General features: G+C 36.0%; 2 protein-coding genes across 4 annotated transcripts in view; one reads left to right on the plus strand and one right to left on the minus strand.

Annotated features, from left to right (window-relative positions):
- Positions 1-19075, minus strand: part of LOC115883096 (two pore calcium channel protein 1-like) — a 31247-nt gene extending 12172 nt beyond the window's left edge. For 2 of the 3 annotated variants that reach the window (XM_030901378.1, XM_030901376.1), the window contains exons 1-10: positions 18780-19074; positions 18452-18558; positions 18185-18392; positions 18035-18117; positions 17759-17978; positions 17465-17555; positions 15976-16075; positions 15738-15918; positions 15466-15684; positions 664-783 (exon numbers count right to left, since the gene is read on the minus strand). In XM_030901378.1, the coding sequence (XP_030757238.1) occupies positions 664-783; positions 15466-15684; positions 15738-15918; positions 15976-16075; positions 17465-17555; positions 17759-17978; positions 18035-18117; positions 18185-18392; positions 18452-18558; positions 18780-18870 (1420 nt within the window). In that variant the 5' untranslated portion in view covers positions 18871-19074. Of the gene's footprint in view, positions 1-663; positions 784-15465; positions 15685-15737; positions 15919-15975; positions 16076-17464; positions 17556-17758; positions 17979-18034; positions 18118-18184; positions 18393-18451; positions 18559-18779 lie in introns of all 3 variants that reach the window. The other variant, XM_030901377.1, reaches the window with a different exon arrangement.
- Positions 19076-22184: 3109 nt separating this feature from the next.
- Positions 22185-23272, plus strand: part of LOC115883095 (protein son of sevenless) — a 48930-nt gene continuing 47842 nt past the window's right edge. Inside the window, exons 1-3 of the mRNA XM_030901375.1 lie at positions 22185-22558; positions 22861-22980; positions 23037-23180. Of these exons, the coding sequence (XP_030757235.1) occupies positions 22460-22558; positions 22861-22980; positions 23037-23180 (363 nt within the window). The 5' untranslated portion in view covers positions 22185-22459. The remainder of the gene's footprint in view (positions 22559-22860; positions 22981-23036; positions 23181-23272) is intronic.

Consider the following 23272-nt stretch of genomic DNA (forward strand, 5'->3'; position numbering starts at 1 on the left):
TGCCTGGAATCGGTATATGGAAACGGGAAATTTCACCAGGCGAGTGAGGACCGCTTTATTATCCTGAATACTTTACAAAATCGTAGAATTACAGCGTTTCAGAATCAACATCTGCTACAAGCCGTGCGTAGAACTCAAGTCAGTGAGAGAACAATCCGACGAAGACTCAAAGAAAACAGCTTGTTTGCAAGGAAGCCTGCCACAGGACCTCAACTACTTCCAAGACATCGTTGAGCACGTCTTCAGTTTGCATGTTTACATGTGAATTGGGATATTGAGTAATGGACTAACTCTTTTTTCGAGGCGTTTGTTTTAAAGCAGCGTAGTTCCAATACAAACAGAGATAATGTCGTGATTAAAAAAACAAAATGCTCACAGAAGATAAGGCTACAATGTGATTTGATTTAGCAATAGCTACTACAGCTGCTGCACCCTACAAGGTGTTACAAAGTTCGGGTAAAAAACTTCGACTTATTATTGTGCCCTGTATATGCTCAAAATAAATTGGGAATAAAAATTTCTGACGAAGCATCCGTTAAGAAGGAATTAATTTACAATTTAAAAAATCATCAAAATCTAATGAGTGGTTATTCCAAACCAACTTTGAAATTGGGACTAGTAGTGGCCGGTTTTTTTTGCCGGTGAGTGTATTTTATAACTTACATGTATAAAAAAGCCACGAATCCCAGGAAGCGCAGAAGTTTCTAGCTCCTTGTTCCAAATTATCTGAAGCTTCCATTATTCTTATAAACATTGCCATAAGATTTCCCACTATTAACGCATCTATAACATATTAATTGAAAGTCATTATTAAAGAAAGTCATCACTCGCAATCATATATTATAAGTAACATATTTTTAGAAATGAACTCTTAAGTCATTTCTAAAATCAAAATGATTTTAGTCTTAAGTCAATTTCAATATAAAGTTCAAATGACTAAAGTTCTAAGTCTTTGACTTAAGTCATTTTCTTTCAAGTCAAGTCATTTTTGTAAAGACTTAAATCAACATAACGTTATTTAATTTTTTACTTAAATCATGATGATCTGCAAGTTAAGTCAGTAAAATGACTTAAAATAATTTCCCTCCAAGTCAAGACAACCAGAATTCAATTTAAATACCTATTTTTTAAATGTTAATATTAATTTTCTTGTATTACCAATTAGCGATTTTTTTATTATCTATATTAATTTATTGTAGATACAGATTAGAATAAAAGATTATATAAACAGCTATAATAAATAAAAAAAAATAACGCATCAAGGACATAAAAAACACATATATACGTCGTACAAAATAAAAACCGTTGCGGGCTATCGATTAGGCTAATACATGTGTGCAGTGCTACCACTACACAAATATGGCCCTTATGGGACGTTTTCAATGAGTTTTAAATCTCCCACTCGATATTGTGTTGGCAACGGCGAGGAAGCGGTTGCAGCGGTGCCACGTTTATTTGACATTTGCCAGAATTTTCTGAATGTTAGTTGAGAGTTGTGTCTCGTGTGTATTGAATCTTTTAAAACCTTTATCTATCGATTGAAAACTGTTGTTTTCAGAATATTTTGTGTAGTAGTTGTTAGTTTTTTCTTTGAAAAATGCCTAAGCAGTTAATAGTCGGTGCCAAGAATTAGTGTCATCTCTGATACAATATTTTGAGAAAGAAAGGGACAATAACGGCCCGTTTTATATTATAATCAAGTATTTTAAAGTAGACCAGTGAAGTGAGTTTTTTTTATTTTGAGAAACAAAGCCTACTAATCTTCTATGGAAAATACTTATTAATTCTTGGAATATTTCAAAAAGTTGCCTATATATTTTATAATCATTTACCACTCTTTATAATAGTGTCAAGGTGTATACTGGTTGCATAACTGCATACTGCTAAAAAATCGCACTGTGGAAGGAACCTGGCGCATTCGCCAGAAAGTAAAGAAAATTATAGAATTCTTTAGAAAAATCTAGAAACAACCGCCAGGGGGTATATAAGGCCCGCGCTTTGACAGTTGGACAAGTTTAAAGTTTAAAGTTTGAAGTCTGAAGATAGTCTGAAGTTTGATAATATCGCGAAATACCGTTAGAGTAATAGTAGTTGCATAAGTTGTGTTGTAAATAGTATAAGTTGTGTGTACAGAGTGAAACAAATAAATTCGTTAAGTATTTTATCGTGAGTTTAAATAGTGGACCCACGGAATCCGTAACAATTGGTGTCGGAAGTGCGATTCAAGAGGATTTTAAGAAGAAATTAAGTGGATTGGAAGATTTTTTAGACCGAATTAGAGTATTTTTATGGTTGGTACAAGGGAGCAAGCGAAGAAAATGGAGGAAGTAAGCAAATTATTGGGCGATTTTATGGAGAATATGAGAAAAGAAAAAGCAGAAGATCAAGAAAGACTCCGTAAAGAACGAGAAGAAGAGCGAGCCCGACTAGAAAAAGAGAAAGCAGAAGAACAAGACCGCTTACTGAAAATTCTAGAAAATCAAGAAATTAAACAGGACCGGCTTGAGAACATTTTCGAAGATTTGAAAATTCAACGACAACAAGACAAACAAGAAGAACAGGACCGGCTTGAGAGAATTTTTGAAGATTTAAAATTCAACGACAACAAGATAAACAAGAAGAACAGGACCGACTTGAGAAAATATTAGGTAATTTAGAAATTCGTTTGGAGGAGCGACGTCATAGAGAAAGACAAGAAGATCAAAATCGTCTTAAAAAGAACTTCGAAGATCTGGAAAAAGACAAGAAATACACCTTCAAGAAGCCGTAGAAGATCTGGAGGAGCGCCTTCAACAGAAAATGGAAAAATTAGAGAAGGACCTACAGAAGACCAAGGCACAAGCAAGGACACCTGGCGTTCCTGGAACTGCAAACCTCAAGGCCCCGACCTACGATGGACAAACCACCTGGACGATGTACCACCGCCAGTTTGAAGCAGTGGCTGCTGCGAATGGATGGACTGACCAGGAGAAAGCAGCGGCACTTGTCATCGCGCTGCGTGGCCCTGCCTTGGAACTGCTGCAAACTATTCCTGCAGCCCAACAGCAGGAATACGAAACATTGGTTGCTGCACTGGACAGAAGATATGGCGACCAACATCGACGCCAACTTTACCAGGCCCAGATCAAGACACGCCTGCAGAGGTCCGGAGAGAGTCTGCAGGAATTTGAAGCAGACTTACGTCCGGAGGCACCGGAAGGATTTAGGGAGGAACTCGCTGCTCAGTGCTTTATTAGCGGACTGAGGGACAACGAATTGCAGAGGGCGCTGCAAATATCCCGATTTTCCACCAGCAGCGAAGCACTGATCAGGGCGCTGGAAATCGAAGTTGCCTTTAGCGCCATCCCTAGGCCGAAGATAAGATCGGTAACGGTCGAGGAACAGCCCGAAAGCACTCACAGAGGTTTGGAGGAGATGTGTAAGAAAGTCGACAAATTATGTGAGCTACTAATAAACAAGGGAGTCAACAACACCCAGACAGAGAACCAGAGAAGATTCCAGGACATAAGGTGCTTTAGATGTGGCAGGAATGGCCACATTAAACGGGATTGCCGCGTTCAAATGCGATCCCGTTCACCATCCAGAGAACGTAGGCACCAGGAAAACTAAAATCAGTCAATACTAAGGGGCGAGTATTGACTGGGGAGAACAGAGCCCCCAGGATTTTTTCCATTAGGAGTCTGGGAAGAACCGCTGACAGTTTAGTGATCGACGGGAAGGTCAATGGTAGGAGAATCCGAATGACAGTGGACACTGGCGCTATGGTATCGTTGGTGCGGGCTAACTCAGTGCAAGGATTGAAGCTGATGCCTCTGGGAAGAAGAGTGTGTTTACGTACAGTTACGGGGGAAATGGCCGTTGTACGGGGAGAGGCTATCGTCGAACTGAAGTTAGGAAATTTGAAGTTTCAGCATAGCGTCTTAGTGGCAGATATTGAAGATGACTTCATCTTGGGCATGGATGTGATTCGTCAACATGGATTTTCGTTCGATCACCAGAGAAATATCTTAAATATTGGAAATGAAGAGTTCATGTTATCTCCAGACGAGGGACCAGGCAGAATGGATGTAAGATCAGCGGAAACTGTGGTGATACCTGGTAATACCGAGAAAATCGTATTCGGTAAAGTGGAGAAAATCGCTGGGTGCTGTGTTGGACTGGTACAAAGTAGCGACAACAAAAGGATAGGTACTTAGTAGGAAAATCATTGGTTAACACCGACAAGAATATACCGATCAGAATTGCGAATGTTTTCCCGAATTGTGTCAAGATTCAAAAGGTGACAAGATAGCCATCTGCGAACCTGTAAGAAGTGTCACCCGATGTGATGAAGTGTCGTCAGCTGTTACACAAAAGGCATCCCAAGAAACACTAAAACATCTAGAACAGCCATGGGATCACCTAACACCTGAGGAGAAACAGAAGGCCAAGCAGTTCCTGCTAAAGCATGGCAGTATTTTGAGAGAAGAACAACAGTGGAAGAACGGATTTTGTGAAGCACCGGATTAATACTGGTCATGCTCAGCCGATTCGACAACGTCCTAGAAGGGTGCCCCTTTCCAAACAACAAGAAATGGAGACAATGGTAGATAAGATGCTAGAAGATGGAGTTATCGAAGAATCATCGAGTCCATGGTCATCTCCTGTTGTTTTGGTGACGAAGAAAGATGGTAGTACACGATTCTGCGTGGATTATAGGAAGCTCAATGACGTCACTAAGAAAGATAGCTACCCACTGCCACGTATAGATGACACATTAACAACTCTGGCAGGTTCGTGCTGGTTCTCCACTCTCGACTTAAAGAGTGGATACTGGCAAGTTGGTCTGGACGAGGACGATAAAGAAAAGACGGCTTTTTCTACAGGAAGCGGCCTATACCAATTCAAGGTTATGCCATTTGGATTATGCAATGCTCCAGCCACTTTCGAACGTCTCATGGAGGTGGTGTTAAGAGGATTAACTTGGAAAACGTGCTTGGTTTACCTCGACGATGTATTGGTTATGGGAAGAACTTTTGAGGAGCATTTGCGAAATTTAGAAGAAGTCTTCGACCGCATAAGGAATGCTCACCTGTACTTGAACCCGAAGAAGTGTAGCTTATTCCAGCGACAAGTGGAATTCTTGGGTCATGTAGTCTCGGCAGACGGAATTTACACCGATCAGAAGAAAATCGCTGCAATCAAAGATTGGCCTAAACCTCGCGACAAACATGAACTTAGAAGTTTTCTGGGTTTATGCACCTATTACAGAAGATTTGTCAAGGGATTTGCCAATATAGCTGCACCCTTACATAGACTTACAGGTGATGAAGTCGGCTACGAATGGAACACCGATTGTGATGTAGCCTTTGGAAGACTTAAGGCGGCTTTATGTTCAAGTCCTATTCTAGCCTACCCGCAACAACAAGGGAGGTATATCCTGGATACCGACGCCAGCAATATCGGCATAGGTGCAGTGCTATCACAAGTGCAAGATGGCGAAGAACGAGTGATAGAATATTACAGTCGAGTTCTATCCAAACCAGAAAGGAATTACTGCGTTACCCGGAAGGAGCTGCTAGCAATTGTGAAGGCAGTTGATCATTTTCATAAATATCTGTACGGCCAAGAATTTTTAATTAGGACAGATCATGCGGCTCTCAAGTGGCTTATGGAGATGAAACAACCTGAAGGTCAAATAGCACGATGGCTCGAGAAGCTCCAACAGTATCACTTTACCATCCAACATCGTGCTGGAAAAATGCATGGTAACGCAGACGGTTTATCCAGAAGACCCTGTCAAACCGATTGTAAGCACTGCTGTAAAACGGAACAACGTGAAGGCACTGTCATGATAAGGAGTTTTAAACTTGGAACCGATGAACAGTGGACGACGACACAATTGAGGAAAGATCAAATGGAAGATCCAGACATCGGAGCAATACTACGGCTCAAGGAAGGTAACGGCGAGAGACCACCGTGGCAGGATATTCGGACAGAGGGCTCGTTTTCAAAGCTCTCTGGGCTCAGTGGAATTCACTGGTTATTGAGAATGGATTGTTAAAGCGCACATGGGAAAGTGCGGATGGCAGCACAGTAACAACTCAGTTACTGGTACCAAGGAAGAAAGTTACCCAGGTATTGGAAGAAATTCACGGTGGTAAAACTGGAGCCCATCTTGGGGTAAACAAGACCTTGAGCAAGCTGAGAGATCGCTTTTACTGGGTGGATTATTGCGAAGATGTCAAGAAATGGTGTCGACAATGTAAAATTTGTGCAGCCAGCCAAGGACCAAGCACTCGATCTAGGGGAAAAATGAAACAATATAACGTTGGACTGCCATTCGAAAGAATCGCTGTTGACATTGCAGGCCCATTCCCTGAAACGCACAAGGGCAACAAGTACGTTTTAGTGGCGATGGATTATTTCAGTAAATGGCCAGAAGTTTTTGCCATTCCAAACCAAGAAGCATCGACTGTAGCTGAAGTATTAGTCATAATGTCTTCAGTAGATTTGGAATTCCTTTAGAGCTTCACACTGACCAAGGAAGGAACTTCGAGTCAAGACTGTTCCAGAAGATGTGTGATCTGCTTGGTATTCACAAGACTAGGACAACAGCTTTACATCCGCAGTCTGATGGGATGGTCGAGAGATTCAATAAGACCATTGAAGAACATCTCTCGAAAATGGTGGATGAACATCAAAGAGATTGGGATCAGCATATACCACTATTCCTAATGGCATATAGAAGTGCAGTTCACAACACCACCGGACTTTCACCATCGAAGATTTTATTTGGTCGAGAATTACGGTTGCCTTGTGACTTGGTGTTCGGATCACCAGACGACAGCACCACGAACGTAGAGGACTACGCGGATGAACTGAAGGAAAGGTTATTGGGAATTCATAAGGCCGTGAGAAGTAAGATTACGCTAGCCAGTGACCGGATGAAAGCTCGTTACGACCTCAGAGCTAATTCTACGGGATTTCAACAGGACGATATGGTATGGTTATATAACCCACAGCGCAAGAAAGGGAGGTCCCCAAAGTTAACTCCAGCATGGGAAGGTCCTTATACAGTCATCAAGAGGATAAATGATGTTGTGTACCGGATTCAACGCAGCCCTAGAAGTAAGATGAAAGTAGTTCATCTGGATCGATTGAAGAGATACCAGACAGGAAACCTTGATCGGGACGATCAAATATGAGAAGGGGGCAATGTCAAGGTGTATTACTGGTTGCATAACTGCATACTGCTAAAAAATCGCACTGTGGAAGGAACCTGGCGCATTCGCCAGAAAGTAAAGAAAATTATAGAATTCTTTAGAAAAATCTAGAAACAACCGCCAGGGGGTATATAAGGCCCGCGCTTTGACAGTTGGACAAGTTTAAAGTTTAAAGTTTGAAGTCTGAAGATAGTCTGAAGTTTGATAATACCGCGAAATACCGTTAGAGTAATAGTAGTTGCATAAGTTGTGTTGTAAATAGTATAAGTTGTGTGTACAGAGTGAAACAAATAAATTCGTTAAGTATTTTATCGTGAGTTTAAATAGTGGACCCACGGAATCCGTAACAATAGATAATATTTTGAATTGCCCGAAACCAGACTGTTATTAATTAAACAGAATGTTTAAAACAATGTTTTTAAGACACCATTACTTGTTTTAAATATTTGTTTAAAACAGAGTATTAAATGGGTTTGGTGTGTGGGTGTTTATTTCAATAAAAAAATGAGAAAAACTCTTTCCAAATAAATAAACAACTATAATACAAAAGGAATAAAAAACAGAGTAATCAGCTCAACTTAATATTGTCCAAATAAATTATTAATTCTGTACTACTACTTCGGGGAGCACCAAAAAGGTTTCTAGAATCGAATTAAGTTTTGTCCTTCGGCTTTATCATTACTCAACATGATATGGTTTAAAACAGAGTATAAGTGTTGTAAACATATTTTCGACTTTGTATTTACAATGTTCTTTAAAACTATAAAAATTTGTTTTAAACAATAAAAAAACATGTTTTGTTTAAAAATATTTTTTTTCAGCGCTGCTTGAAACTATTTAAAACTGTTAACAATTTAAAGTTTATTTTAGAATTTTTAATAGATCTTAGATATAGTAAATTTTTCAAAAATATTTCTCTTCCGATTACAATCTGGCAACAATGCTGTTTACAATCAACGCACGTGCTCGATGACATGCAACGGTGTTTATTTTGAACAAAAACATCAACAACTTAAATAAAAATAAATTTCGTGGTACTTTGTAGAGGTTGTCCCATTTTTGTCTGTTTTACAGGGTTTCTCGTTTATGAGCAGCGGTACAAAGATACGGTTTTCACACAAGGTTATTATATTAAACAGGTTGCCTCGTAACTTTGGACCAATCACAGTTGTACCACAATGGTATGTTCTGGGGTGGTGAAGAAGAGACTAGACGTATTTTAATCACACACTAACATTTATTATACTAATTATACTAACTAAAAAACATATGTAAATGTACAGAAAAAAATACATATATCGTCTATGTTAAAAGTCTCTTTTACACTGGTTTCTGTCGCGCGGGACGCGGTCGCTTCGGATTCTTCTTGCGACGTTGCCGGTACGCGTCATACCGCCCACCTTGAATGGTTGTAGTCATTTAAGTCATTCAACGCAACCACACAAATCCGATGCGATAACTATTAGTGCGGGTCACACACGTTACTCTGCTACAGGCAAAACGCATATTTTGCGAACCGCACGTTTTGCGACGCCTTTTGCCGTTTTTATAGTCACTACACGGACAACACCATCCGCACCTGGATGTATCTCCGATATACGACCCAAAGGCCATTGTAATGGCGGTAAATTGTCATCCACTAGTACCACCATCTCACCCACGGACACTCTGGTTGGGGTCGAATGTCCTTGGCCTGATCGCTGCTGAAGCTCGGTGAGGTAATCTCGTGACCATCGCTTCCAGAAATGCTGCGTGATCTGCGTCAGATGTTGATACTTGGAGAGACGTCCCGTGTTCAAATGGGAGAGGTCGGGTTCAGGTACCGCTACCAAGGAGCTTCCAATCAGAAAGTGGCCAGGTGTTAACGGAGTTAAGTCGTCGGGATCGCTCGAAATGGCGAGAGCGGCCGCGAATTTAGACAAGCTTCTACCTGTACCAAAACCGTATAAAAGTCCTCATATGTCAGAGTAGATTGACCGATAACCCTTCGTAAATGGTATTTGACAGCTTTAACTGCCGATTCCCAAATTCCGCCAAAATGGGGAGCGCGCGGGGGGATAAAATGCCACTATATTTGTTCAGTGGCACAGAATTCTGCAAAGCTATTCTGGTTTTGGACTTGCGTAAAAAACCTTTTTAATTCGTGATTTGCACCAATAAAGGTTGTGCCATTATCTGAATACATGTTTAAGCATTTGCCCCTTCGCGAGATAAAACGTTTGAATGCATTCAGGAATGAATTGGTAGTTAAATCCACCACCAATTCCAGATGCACAGCCTTAGTAAACAAACATATAAAAACACAGAGGTATGCCTTTACAAGTTGTCTACTTCGTGACAATCCTACCTTTATGAAAAAGGGACCGGCATAGTCCACGCCACAGTTAAGAAACGGTCTAGAGGGTGTTATCCTTTGTTCAGGCAATTGCCCTAATAAGGTATCGACCGTGATAGGTTTTGCCTTAAAGCATATAACGCAATGTTTTAGTGCTCTTCGAACTTTATTTCTACCCGCAATAGGCCAAAAACGCGTACGCAAATGAGTTAATAATGCTTGAGGACCCGCATGCAACAACTTACGGTGCTCATAAGTTATCAACAGTTTCGTTAACTTATGACCCTTAGGAAGAATCATTGGGTGTTTGAAATCAAAATCGAGATTTGATCTTTTCAATCTACCGCCAACTCTTAGTACACCCTCATTGTCCATGAATGGATTTAAATTTCTTAGTTTACTTTTAATATTTACAGCGCGCTTATTTTTCAGACTGGATATTTCTTCGCGAAATTCGTGCTGTTGAGCAAGCTTCACCAGACATTTCAACGAGTTGTCGAGTTCTTGCGTTGTTAAAGGGCCTTTTTGAGGCGAAATCTTTAATGTGTTATTTTTAAACCGCAAAATATATGCCACAACTCTCTGAAACTTTAAAAAGAAGAAAATCTGTCAAATAATGACGTATCAGGTTTAGTAACAACCATAACCTTACTAATATTTTTCCTTTCCGGAACTTCAGATATCTTTATTGGCATACTTGTGGGCCACTTGTCACTCTCCCATTGCATCCAATGCGGGCCGTGCCACCACAACTGGGAATCGTTTAATTCGGTCGGGTTGATGCCTCGCGAAATTATGTCCGCAGGGTTATCTTCCGAGCGTACATGTTTCCAACTGTATTTATCGGTCAAATCTTGAATCTCCGCAGCTCTATTTCCAACAAATGTCTTCCATTTGTGAGGCTCATCGAGGATCCAAGTGAGTGTTATACTGGAATCGCACCAATAGAAAAATTGGTCTACGTGCAATTTCAACGACTTGGTTACAAGGCTACTTAATTTTGCACTTAGTAACGCTCCGCACAGCTCTAAACGTGGCAGAGTCATGGTTTTCAACGGAGCCACTCTGGATTTTGCGCAGAGTAAATTGCAGTAATACACTCCAGAAGCATCCTGTGATCTTAGGTAAACGCATGCTCCGTAAGCAGATTCGGATGCGTCACAAAATGAATGCATTTCGACCTTGATTGGACGATGACACATCACATGGCGAGATATTGAAATATTTTTCAGCGATAAGATTTGATCCTGATAATATTTCCAGGCAGTGTAAATTTGTGAGGGCACACTCTCATCCCAGTCGAGGGAGAGTTGCCATAATTGCTGGATTAGAATTTTTGCCCTTATTATTATGGGCCCTATCAATCCAAGCGGGTCAAAAATTTTGGATATAAAAGACAAAATAGTTCGTTTGGTTACGTATTTCTTTCTATCGCAAATGGCATGTAAACTGTACTGAAAGGTGTCATCCTCACTATTCCACACAATTCCGAGTGTTTTCGTCTCTTTATTTTCCGAAAAATACAGTTGGTTATTTTCTGGCATGTTTGGCTCAATAATTGAAGCCTCGTTGGATTTCCATTTTCTCAGTTCGAAAAGTCCTTGAGATAAGATGCCTGTGATATCTTTTTTAATTTGAAGCACATCTTCTATGGTGTCGCCTCCAGAGATTAGATCATCCACATAGAAATCTTCTTTGATTACATTACTTATTTTGGGGTTCCGTTTTTGATTTTCAAGAGCTAATTGATGCAGACATCTGACTGCCAAAAAAGGCGCACACGAAGTACCATAAGTCACTGTGTTTAAAGTGTAAGCCTTCAGAGGCTCATCAGCATTCTTCCTCCAAAGAATTGATTGAAGATGTCGCTGATTATCATGCACATTTACTTGGCGGTACATCTTTGCACAATCAGCTGTTATGACATATTGATGTTTTCGGAATCTAATATAATGGAAAACAGATCCTGTTGAATTGTAGGCCCTGTCATGAGTGCGTCATTAAGTGATAATCCTGATTCCGTTTTCGCAGAAGCGTCGAACACAACCCTGACCTTGGTAGTTGACGAGGACTCTCTAAAAACACAAGTATGCGGGAGATAATTCAACGTTGGATCTTCAGTATGAACTTCTGACATGTGGCCTAGCGTTTGATATTCATCAAGAAAGTCGGCATATTGTGCGTGTAACTCAGTGTTACTGCGCAACCGTTTTTCTAAAGACTTAAACCGCTTTAAGGCCATTGATTTTGACTCGCCTAACTTTGAACTGTCTATTTTTAATGGCAGTTGAACTGAAAATCTTCCATTTTCTTCACGTTTATGATTTAATACAAAATCATTCTCACAAGCCTTTTGCTCTAGGGACCAAACTGGTGATGATTCGACGTGTTCTATTCGCCAAAAGTTTTCTAATTGCTTTTGTAGTTCTGAATTGATAGAAAAATGACACACTGTCTTGCTTGGGATATTTACTGAAATGTTAGCTTGACCCGATAGAATCCATCCCAATTTGGTCTTTTGCGCAATAATCTGAGAATTTGTTAATTTTATCTGTCCAATACACAGCAAACTCCAAAAAATTGATGCGCCGAGTAAAGCATCAATTTTGGATGGCACATTGCACGATGGATCAGCCAATTTTATATTTTCTGGTATCTGAAGATTCGAAAAGTCAATGGTGTTCAAAGGCAGATTATCCGTAATTTGATCTATACCAAAAAGGAGAGATCTGTTTGGAAATTATTGTGAACAGATTTAATGGTTGCCTGTACTTTATGGGAAATGTCTAGAGAAGCTTTACTCAGCCCTGAGACCGCAAGGTTTAATGTTTGCTTAGACAAATTAAGTTTCTCACATAGTTCTTTCGTAATGAAGTTACTCTGCGAACCTGAGTCCAGTAGGACCTTACATTGGTGATATCTACCAGAACTATCACACATAAAAACAATTGCTGTCGATAACAAAATCTCATCATTTTTGAAGGTAGTATGAGCTGATACTGATTTTTCTTGAACTGGATTATCAGTGCTTTTATTATTTTCAAAATGCAAGAGTACATGATGTTTTTTATTACAAACCATGCAAAGGTTTTCGGTTGTGCATGTCTGATATGAGTGACCAGCACCAAGGCAATTTGCGCATAACTTATGTTTCTTAGCCTCAGCGTATCGCGTCTTCGGAGACAAACTTAAAAACTTATCGCAAATTGTAATTTTGTGAGTTTGTTTACATATGACACACGCGGCCATCGCAAAATAATTTTGAGATTGCTCTTTATGATTAAAACTTTTTGTATTTTTGAAAGATGAGATATTAGATGGACTTTGTGATTTATTTTCCGGTTTTTTATAATTTATTGTTTGTAACAGAATGCACCTTTTATGAAGAAAATCGGTAAAATCCTTTGTTGAAGGTATAGTTAAGGGTTCCGAGACTACCTCCCACTCCCTTCTGGTGGAATTGTCAAGCTTTGAACAAATTAAGTATATAAGTAGAGTGTCCCATTTGTCAACAGGCTCTTGCAATGATTCTAATGCTCTCAAATTTTTATTAAAATTATCTAACAATTGCCTCATACTGACATGTGACTCTCTGCTTAACTGAGGTAGTTCAAAAATTGCCTTTACGTGATTGTGTATAATGAGGCGTTTATTGTGATATCTATCCTTGAGCAACTTCCATGCTATGTGATAGTTTGGAGAAGTAGTTTCAAGACCAGATATCACATCAGCTGCCTCATTCTTTAAAGAACTGCGAAGATAATGAAATCGCTCTATATCGCTTAAAGTAGGATTGTCATTTATCAAGGCATTGAAAGAGTCATGAAAACTCATATATTCATCATAATTACCGGTAAAAGTAGGTAAATCATTTTCGGAAATTTAATACCTGGAATATGGTGTGGAACCACCTGTTGAATGGATTGTGCTGAGTTTGAATTAGTCAAATTTAATTCTAAAATGCCGTTTGCATTTGCAATCACTTGATAATATTTATCTTCAAACTCCGCACGTTCGTCAACGTTTGTGTCCTCGCCATTAACATCCTCATGCGTCTCTATTTGCATTTGAACCTCATCGAATTCTTGCCACAACCTTTGACATTGTGCCATTCGTACTTTTAATTGATCATACTCATCATTGAAGTTATTTATAAAATTTTCAAAACGCGTAATTTGACCTTTTATATTACCTCGCTTTTTCTTAAGAGTTTGTAAATTATTAGGATTCGTTTTTTTTATTTACTTAAGAAACAATTAGTTATAATATTTAAAAATAATAAAATAATACTATCGTAAAACTATTTCGGATACGGGCAAAAACTCTGAACTTTATACGGAATTAGCGCAAATAGAAACAATCTAAATATAATGCGGATAAAGGTTTATACGACCTGGTGAATCAATGCTCCTCGACGATGTTTCCCTCCAAAGCGGTACGGAACCATTCGATACGCTGAACACCCTCACCCACGGCTTAGATCCTTTTTCCTTGAATTCGACAACGCTGCCAATCTCGTCCCATATGATCCTTAAGACGGCGTTCTTGCCTCGCGATTCCACTCTATCGCGCTCTCTCTGACGTACAAGGGTAACTCCCTACGAACTTGACGCCTGGGAACAAGGCTACTGCACCGGGAAGACTCTGGAAGACGGTCTCGAGTCAATGGCTGCTTCGTCGGCCGGCGAAATTACCGATACACTTTACGATTTTCGCTGATTATTCGGTTCGAAGGACCAATGTACCACAATGGTATGTTCTGGGGTGGTGAAGAAGAGACTAGACGTATTTTAATCACACACTAACATTTATTATACTAATTATACTAACTAAAAAACATATGTAAATGTACAGAAAAAAATATATATATCGTCTATGTTAAAAGTCTCTTTTACACTGGTTTCTGTCGCGCGGGACGCGGTCGCTTCGGATTCTTCTTGCGACGTTGCCGGTACGCGTCAACAGTAGTTGGCGCGATGACGTCAACTAGCGTGATATTTAAAATAACTATTAACAAAATGATTAATAATAACAATTACACAAGTTAAATTGTTTTTCTATAATGTCTTTATTTATTTTTCTCTAATTTTGCTGATATTTAACATTTTTAAGCAATATTTGTATTAAAAAAAAAATAGTTTTAGATTTTTACCATGTCAAAATATCCTAAGCTAGTTGAAATAATTTATTATACATTTACATCACTTAGCAAAAACAATACTGAACATTATAGGCTGTTACAGGTAGGAATGATCTCCATTTCTAAGGGAAATTTGATAAATAATTTTAAAAAACTATTAGTTGACTAGTTCATCAATTATAATACGTTAAGTACACTAAAACTTTAAAAAATATAGTGTATCCACTAAAAATGTCCTGTAATCCACTCAAATACATTTGATATACTGAAAACATTCGGAAAACAATGTAAAATTATTTATAAACAAGCTGAAAACTGCTGAGTACCACACGATGACGCGGAATATGGCGGCTAATGTCAAGTTACGAGGCAACCTGTTTAATTTAATAACCTTGGTTTTCACAGTTGCTACTTTTTTATGAAACTTAAGATGGTAAACATGTGGTAAACACATATTTGATGCCGCTGTTAAAAATTTATGAAAAAAATATATGAAAAAAAAAAGACTTAAATGTTTTCTAAAAAGACTTAAATCTCATAAAACACTTAAATCTTTTAAAAGATTTAAGTCTTTTGTAAAATTACTTATTAAAACTCATGAAAATGATTTAAGCCAAAAAAAGACTTAAGTTTTCTGTGAGTTTGCAGCTCTGACACTCATTGTCAAATTAATTCTATAATTAAGGTAAATTTTTTTTTATAAATTTTTGGTTGATGTTGATTGTTGTTGAGACCTGTCGAAATCGCCCTTCTATCACTGGACAGGCTAACTATTAAAAACTTACATATGACATATTCAAAATACTCCCAAGAGACAGCTTTTCTAGCTGCCCTGCATAAGGTACGTAGGGGTGGCCAAGCTGCAGAAAACCAAGGATCTGGAGGATCCTTCAATCGCCATCTTAACATAACTGAATCATATATATTCAGAAACTCCTCCTGTGACAGTAATCCAGTGTTTGATACATTAAGTTGTCGAAATATTAAAAGAACATCTCTTTGACCTGTAAAATTATATTTCTTACATCTAAAACTTAAAATATATTGATTCTTATACTTGTTTTTGGTGAATAATATCGCATTAATCCTTGGAATTGTTTAAATCTAATACCCTCGGGACTCTGTCTACTGACCAATAATCGAAATGCCAGCTTACACGCTTGACGCTTATGTAATAATAATTTTCTAAATTTGTGTTTCTCTATTCCAGTAAAAGTTTCATAAACAACGGCTAACATCTACAAGATTTTCATAGTGACAATGATTTGAAAATTATTACGATACACAACACTTACCAAATTCATTAAAACATACAATACTGTAGAAATATATGAAATAAAAAATACAGCACTCCATTTTGATTTGGCATATGAAGGCATCATAACATCTGGAAAACTAAAATTAAATGTAATTAACATACAGGGTGGCGCACCTCATTCGCCTCGGTTGATTATACGAAAACGGAGAGATATAGAAACAAAATATTTTATGGGTATATGCGGGAAGGCAATGTGCATAATTTAAAATTATTTTGAAATGTACAGGATATGTTTTAGAATCAAGATCCACACCAAAGTTATATTTTTTTTTATGGAACACCCGATATTTTATTTCATATTTGGATCCTTGGACACAAAATAAGGCATTTATTATAAGGGTCAAATATGTTTACAAGCCTTGGTTTTTGAGGTATTTAAAGATATTTAAATATGCATGCTATAATAAAAAAAAATTGTCAACCCCCTGTACATTGCTTTTCGGAATTAATTTTTGTGCTGAATTTTAAGTCAAAGAAAGAAGCTTTACTGAAAAATTTGATTGCTTCGTTTAATGTATACAGGAGTATCAAAAATTGCTGGTCTATTGTAAATATTTATTTTACATTAGGGTTTCCTATTTAGCTCAGATTTTGAATAAATAGCAATTTTGCAAATAAAAAAATTATTAAAATATTGTAGGTAAATTTAAGTAAACTGTTATAAATCTAAATAATAATATCCATAATCTAATGTCGATTTTGAAAATAGTGGTGGGTTCATACAGCCATTACTGTCACTAGAAAATTGCCATGGCGACACCAGCCATCTTGATTGCCATTTTATTGAAAAATCGCTTATTATTCAAAATCTGAGCTAGATAATATGTAGGTATAGGAAACCCTAATATAGTTTGAAAGAGCATTTGAATCTGCTTTGATTTATTTAAAAAAATACAGGGTGTTGCCTTTAAAATAACGAAGTTCTTATATAAAATAAATCCTTAAAATAGATCAGCAATTTTTTGTACCCCTGTATGAATTTAAGGAAATAATAACATTTTTCAGTAAAGTTTATTTTTCTACCTTTAAACTCAGCACAAAAATTAATTCTGAAAAGTAATGTATAGGGTGTTAATAATATATTCTATTGTAGCATGCATATTTAAATATCTTTAAATATCTCAAAAACCAAAGATTTTAAACATATTTAACCCTTATAATAAACGCCTTTTTTTGAGCCCAAGAATCCAAAAATTAAATAAAATACCGGGTATGGTCCATAAGAAAAAATATAACTTTGGCATGGATCTTAGTTCTGAAATACGTTGTATATTTCAAAATAACTTTAAATTGTGCACATTGCCTCCCCACATATACTCATAAAATATTTTGTTTCTACATCCTTCCGTTTTCGTATAATCAACCGAGACGAATGAGGTGTGCCACCCTGTATAATATTATAATTGTTATGTAGAAATGTGAGTGCCAAAACTTTATCAATAAATAGTATTGTTGTCAATACTTACTTTGCGGTAGTTAGTAACACAAACATGTTAACAAAACTATCAGATAATGTTTTAAAATAAGGGTTTCCATGACCACTGAATAAAAAGTACCCTAAAAAATAAACAATGTAGATGATCTTTTAAATTTAAGTCTTAAATATACAGGGTCGGCAAGGTTTGGCTTTGGGTTCTGATTTTCGTATGTATGAAGAATATAATCAATGTATAAGTATATACATATACTCAGTAAAATAAGATTCATAGACACATAAATACGGACCCAAGACTGTCTCTTGCCGATATGGTATAACAAACCTAATAAGGCATAGCTACAAACAAAAAACATCAACAAAATCAACATATCTAAAATGGGAGGCAGAGATTGAAGAATTTGTCTTATATATCTTCTAACAGCGCCGCACGCTCGAGTATCTACTAAAAATATAGGTCTTAATGCTCTGGTCACACGAAAATGGGAAGACTGCCTTATGAGTACGACAATGGCTTCTATGACCATAATTATAAGTGTGATACACTAGAAAATACATAACATTTTGAAATATATTTCATAATAGTACTTGCTTAACTTGCCTTCACCATTGTTCTTTTGTGCTTTAGAATAGTTGTCCAACCAATCCATCTTAATTTTAAAGCTAATTCTGCACCAATAACACCTTCAAATTTGATTAAATGTAATATACCTGTAATAAATCCTTAAATAAAAAGGTATAATTTACCTACCTAAACAAACTAATTCCAATAAACTATGTACTATAGGTGGCAATTCAAACTGATCCACAGCAGGCCTTTCCACGAGAGCCAGTAACAATAATACTACAGAAAAAAATAAATCAAAACCATAGTACCATTGATTGTGAACCAAAAGATATGCAGGTAATGCTGAGGGGTGACGAGGATGTGAATCAAATTTCTCATTATTTTCTCCTTCCTATAACAGGCACATGTAAAAATATAATCATTTTAAACATGAAATTAATGATGATTTACTTCTAAAAATATAGCGGCTTCATGATAATTCATTTCCCAGTGGTCAACTTCGTTATTATCCACATCTCGTGAGAGACTGGACCTGCTCCCCATTTCATCAATTGGATCTAAATAAAATTTTAGCAAATGAATATTTTACTATGAGTAATTAACTATAATTAGAAATATATATTTTAATACAAACTAAATTAAATTTCTTCAAAGATTTTACAAAGCTGATAAGACAAAACCAGGTAAAAGGGATTATAAAGATTTAAAACGATGGCACGAGTAAACAAGATAAGGCTTGATTTATCTCTTATGTTATAAATAAAAATTAAAAACATACTTCTATTAGCAGATCCATATGAAACATTATTAACATCTTCTGTAAATCTTTTATAACCATCGTCGTCTGGAGATCCTCTTGTTTGAGCCATTGATGTTCGCTTTTTTCTTCATAAACAGGTAGCCCCAACAGCCCTTTAATCATAGAAAATACCTTTAATCACTTTTCTGACCATTTAAAACATAAAACTGTCAAAAACATATGTAAAGTAAAAAAAATGTAAATATGAATCATTGACCTTAAAAGAAAATTTAAATTAGTGAAAATCAAGAATATCGATAAACGTATCAACTGGTATCAATATATCGATACTTTAACAATACATTGTCATAATATATCGATATTTAAATATTCGTGATAATCTATGGTAATAATAGTCTTTAATTTTTAACAAAGATTTTTAATAAAACTTTTCTGTAATAGTAGCAGAGATATAGTAGTTTTCAATAACGCGCCTTACAACGTGAGTTTGTATCATTCAATAAAAGCAAATAAAAGGTAAAAATTAAATAACAAGAAAAATTCTTTTTATTCAAAAATTGGGATGAATCAAAAAGTACCTCATCTTGGTTCTTCCTTTAATTCTCCAAATATATTTGAGATCTTTTATATTTTTTTTTGTCTGAGATGCTTCTGATTGCTGATTTTTGTCGAACTTCTCAAATTTTTATATTCATCGTCATTTCGAAGATAACTTGACGCGTTTTTTTTTCGTTCATACGGTATATTAAATTAATTATCAAAGTATTGACAAATGAAAACTATACAAAAATAAGATATAATAGGTACGTTGGTATGTAGTATATAAATAATCTCTTCTTAAAATGGAATTTCTAATTTAAATATGAATCAACTCAAACTGGTATTGAGCGTTGTTATCCGGATAATAATTATATAGTTATTTGATTGCCACTTTGGCGAATGTTTTATTAAAGCCTCCATTATAAAATATTTGAATCTTTTGAGATTATAATAATAAAAGTACCGACTTTAAAGTTTAATGTAATAATATATCATATTACGTATAATAATATATAGTTAATTAAATAGTTTTGTTTAACGCGGCGCGGTTCTTATTGTTTAAACATTCTTAATCTATAAGTTAAGAACTACCGGATGATCGAACAAAAACGGCGTCCAGTTGGCTTGGAAATGACGATCGATGACATTTCCCATATATTTTTACATATAGCGATCTTCATTTCATAGCCATCGTTGACGCCGTTTTTATTCGATCATACGGTATTTTATATTGTTTGTTAGTATCACAGAATAACTACAGAACGATCAGTCAATGTAATAAAAAAGCGAACAAAATTTTTGCTGCCATCTATAGTGGGCCGAGTGCGGCTCAGGGCTTCAAGGTCAAAATAATTATTTATTAAATAAAAAAGTCGTGTCGGCGGCACGATTCGAACCGGCTCCTTCGTGTCAGGGGGGTGACACTGAAATAGGAAAATTGGAAACAGTCATTAGTGTCATTCCTGTCATTCTCCTCACGACAAGTATGGCCGCCTAGACAAGGACAGCATTGTTTTGTCTAACTATTGTCTAACTTCACAGTTTAGAATTGACAGATTTCAGTTTCAGAGACAACTTCAGATTTGTTCTAGAACAAATTCGAAAATATTCGACGCCATTTTAATTCATTCCGTTTAGTTTCGTTTTGGAAGTTCAATTTAATATTTCGGCTGAAATTTATAAATATAAAGGTAATAAAGTATATAAAATATAAATTACATGACAGGCCACCACGTCGCTCTTTTATTCGATCATACGGTATATATTACGCTATGTACATGTGGGTATTAATACAAATATATGTACCAAAATGTAATTGAGTTACGCATATTTTATTTAATATATTATTTTGCTTATATAATATTTATTTAAGCTTATTATTATAGTTATTTTGTATTTGTTTTTATAGCTATAGGCATTATTATTACGAAGTTCTATAATAAACAATATTTTACTCTTTATTTTATAAAAATAATGTCATAAAAATATGACCTTCTGTTAGGTACATTAAATTTTTAAGTTAAGAACAATCTAGATTTGAACAGACTGATAGAATTCAATTTTTATTCTAATTTCAATTTATCGGTATTTAAACAAACTACAAAAAAACACACGCAATACAAATAATATATTTGGAGGTGCCTTTTAATTATTATCAAGTATTATATAGTTATTTTATAGTTAAGACATTTTTAAAAAATGTTATCGGATCCGGACCTAAAGGAACTAGAGGAACTAAATAAAAGACTAGTTTACGTATGGATCAGCCAGCGCGATTGATGCTAGGCAGGCGTGGGGAGTGCCAGCCGTATGTTATCGGATCTGGACATAGAGGAACTATTAAAAGACTAGTTCACGGGAATCTATTCAGTCGGCAGATCCGCGATATAATACAAGGAGACGACGATGGATTCGGCCTTGTCTATTGCCACAGCCGGCGCGGCGTAATTACCACATTTTTTTAAATATTTTATGGGAATGTTTCACTTAAAGTCTCTAAAATTAAGAAATATCTTATAAAATGAAGTAGATATTCTGAATTTTTAGACAAAAACAAAAAGCTTGAAGTGGGGAAAAATACATTTTTTCGTACATTTTTCGTATTATTTTCTCCAATTGATTTGTGATATAGTTTTTAAACTCTGATTTGAGTTTCTTTAATTTTTTTATTTGCTATAAAACTTACCTATATGTTTTTAACATATGCAATTACACGTCTTCTTATATTTCGTACATTATAAAAATTATAATGATCTGTATAATTTTGAATAGTAAACTGGGGGGTGAATAGTTCTGACTGAAAACGAAATCCATTAGCAAGCAACGGGGATGTCAATGTTAGTCGGGAACTATTGTGAACTAAGGACCTAATTCAAGGAACTATTTTTCTGGAGGAACTAGAATTCCCACCTCTAATCGAGATCTACCACCCCTTAAAATAGTTGCACTTATTTCTGGGATACCCTGTTTATAACAATACACGTGATGCGTATACGCAAAGTTGCGAACGATGTCAAGAATAGGTGCCCAGATTGGCGCTGACTACCAGTAAGGGGCAAACCTGCTTGCACTGTGTTCGCACACATATATTAAATATTTCAATATGATATATGATGGATCAATAAATATGGGCACAATCCCCAATGCACAATCTTTAATTTACTTGACGAACACATTTCGAATGCCGGTTATTTATCTCCCAAAAACCAAATATTTAATGTATATCGTAGTACAATTTTTTGAGATACTTTTTTTATAGAAAGAAATAAATTTATATATGCACTCCAAGTTAAAAAAAGATGCACATAGTCTAATTCCAATGATACCAATCACAGATGATTCCAAATCCCAATCTTTTCTTTTTACTAAAATCAAAATGGCGATTGACAACTGATTGTTTTGTGGTTCAATAAAGTGATCGTTTAAAGGAAAACTGTGAAAGCTAAATTTTCACGTAATAAAAGACAATAAATTATAAAATGTGCAATGTGACCTAATCGAATAAGTGCATTGTAGAGTTTTTCAGTTCGTTTTAGTTAGGATATAAAGTCGTGACAATTGTTTTCAAAAATTTTCACTTGTCTTGAAAAGACAATGGCGGTGCTGGTGGAGTATTGTTTGGCTGCTGTGTGCTAAGTTTCCTTTCTTTTACTTCTTTTATGATAAATATGAATACTAGCATAGGATCGGATTACGATTTTAATTCCGAGGAAAATGCATCAAAATGGAAAGGTCTTTTAACTGCTGCTTTAAAGAAGGTAAATTTGGCCATAGGCCACTTTGCACCTGTCAATATTTCTTCATTATTTCAGGGGATTATGAATTGTAAAATGTACCCTATTTAAATTCATTTACTTAACTCTTATTAACATTTGTTGGAATATAATATTGACGTTTTGGTTGTTCTTAATATATTTTCAATTTTTTGGTTTTTATATGAATATTCATTGTTTTGTCTGCTTTAAAGATATTTTCTATTTATATTCATATGACAATTTAAATTAGACTTAATATGTACATTTATTAAGAAAATACTTAGAACAAGAGATCATAATTTAAGGTTTTGGAGCAAGTTCATCCTTCTCTTGGGGCTCGTGACGAAGCTCTAGAGTATGTGGAGAGCTTATGTTTACGACTTTTGGGTATGCTTTGTGCTAAGCCAAGTCCACACACTGTTCAGGTATTATTTTCACAAGATAATTTGATTTTAATAATTTAATGTTAAATATTATTTAGGATGTTGAATCAAGAGTTCAGAATACATTTCCAACTCCTATTGACCGATGGGCATTAAAGGAAGCCCAAGAGGCATTGGACAGGGGTAAAAAGAAATCAGTTCTCTTGTTGCCAGTAGATAAGATTCATCATCTTATGCAAAAGGTATAGATAGTTTTTTAATTAACATACATGGTGGGCGCCTCTCATACAACGTGGAGGCTCCAAGGAGAACGATAGTTTGTATTGAAATGAAA

The sequence above is a fragment of the Sitophilus oryzae genome, unplaced genomic scaffold, assembly GCF_002938485.1.
Source record: "Sitophilus oryzae breed Bouriz unplaced genomic scaffold, Soryzae_2.0 scaffold_1809_pilon_pilon, whole genome shotgun sequence".
Taxonomy (NCBI): domain Eukaryota; kingdom Metazoa; phylum Arthropoda; class Insecta; order Coleoptera; family Curculionidae; genus Sitophilus; species Sitophilus oryzae.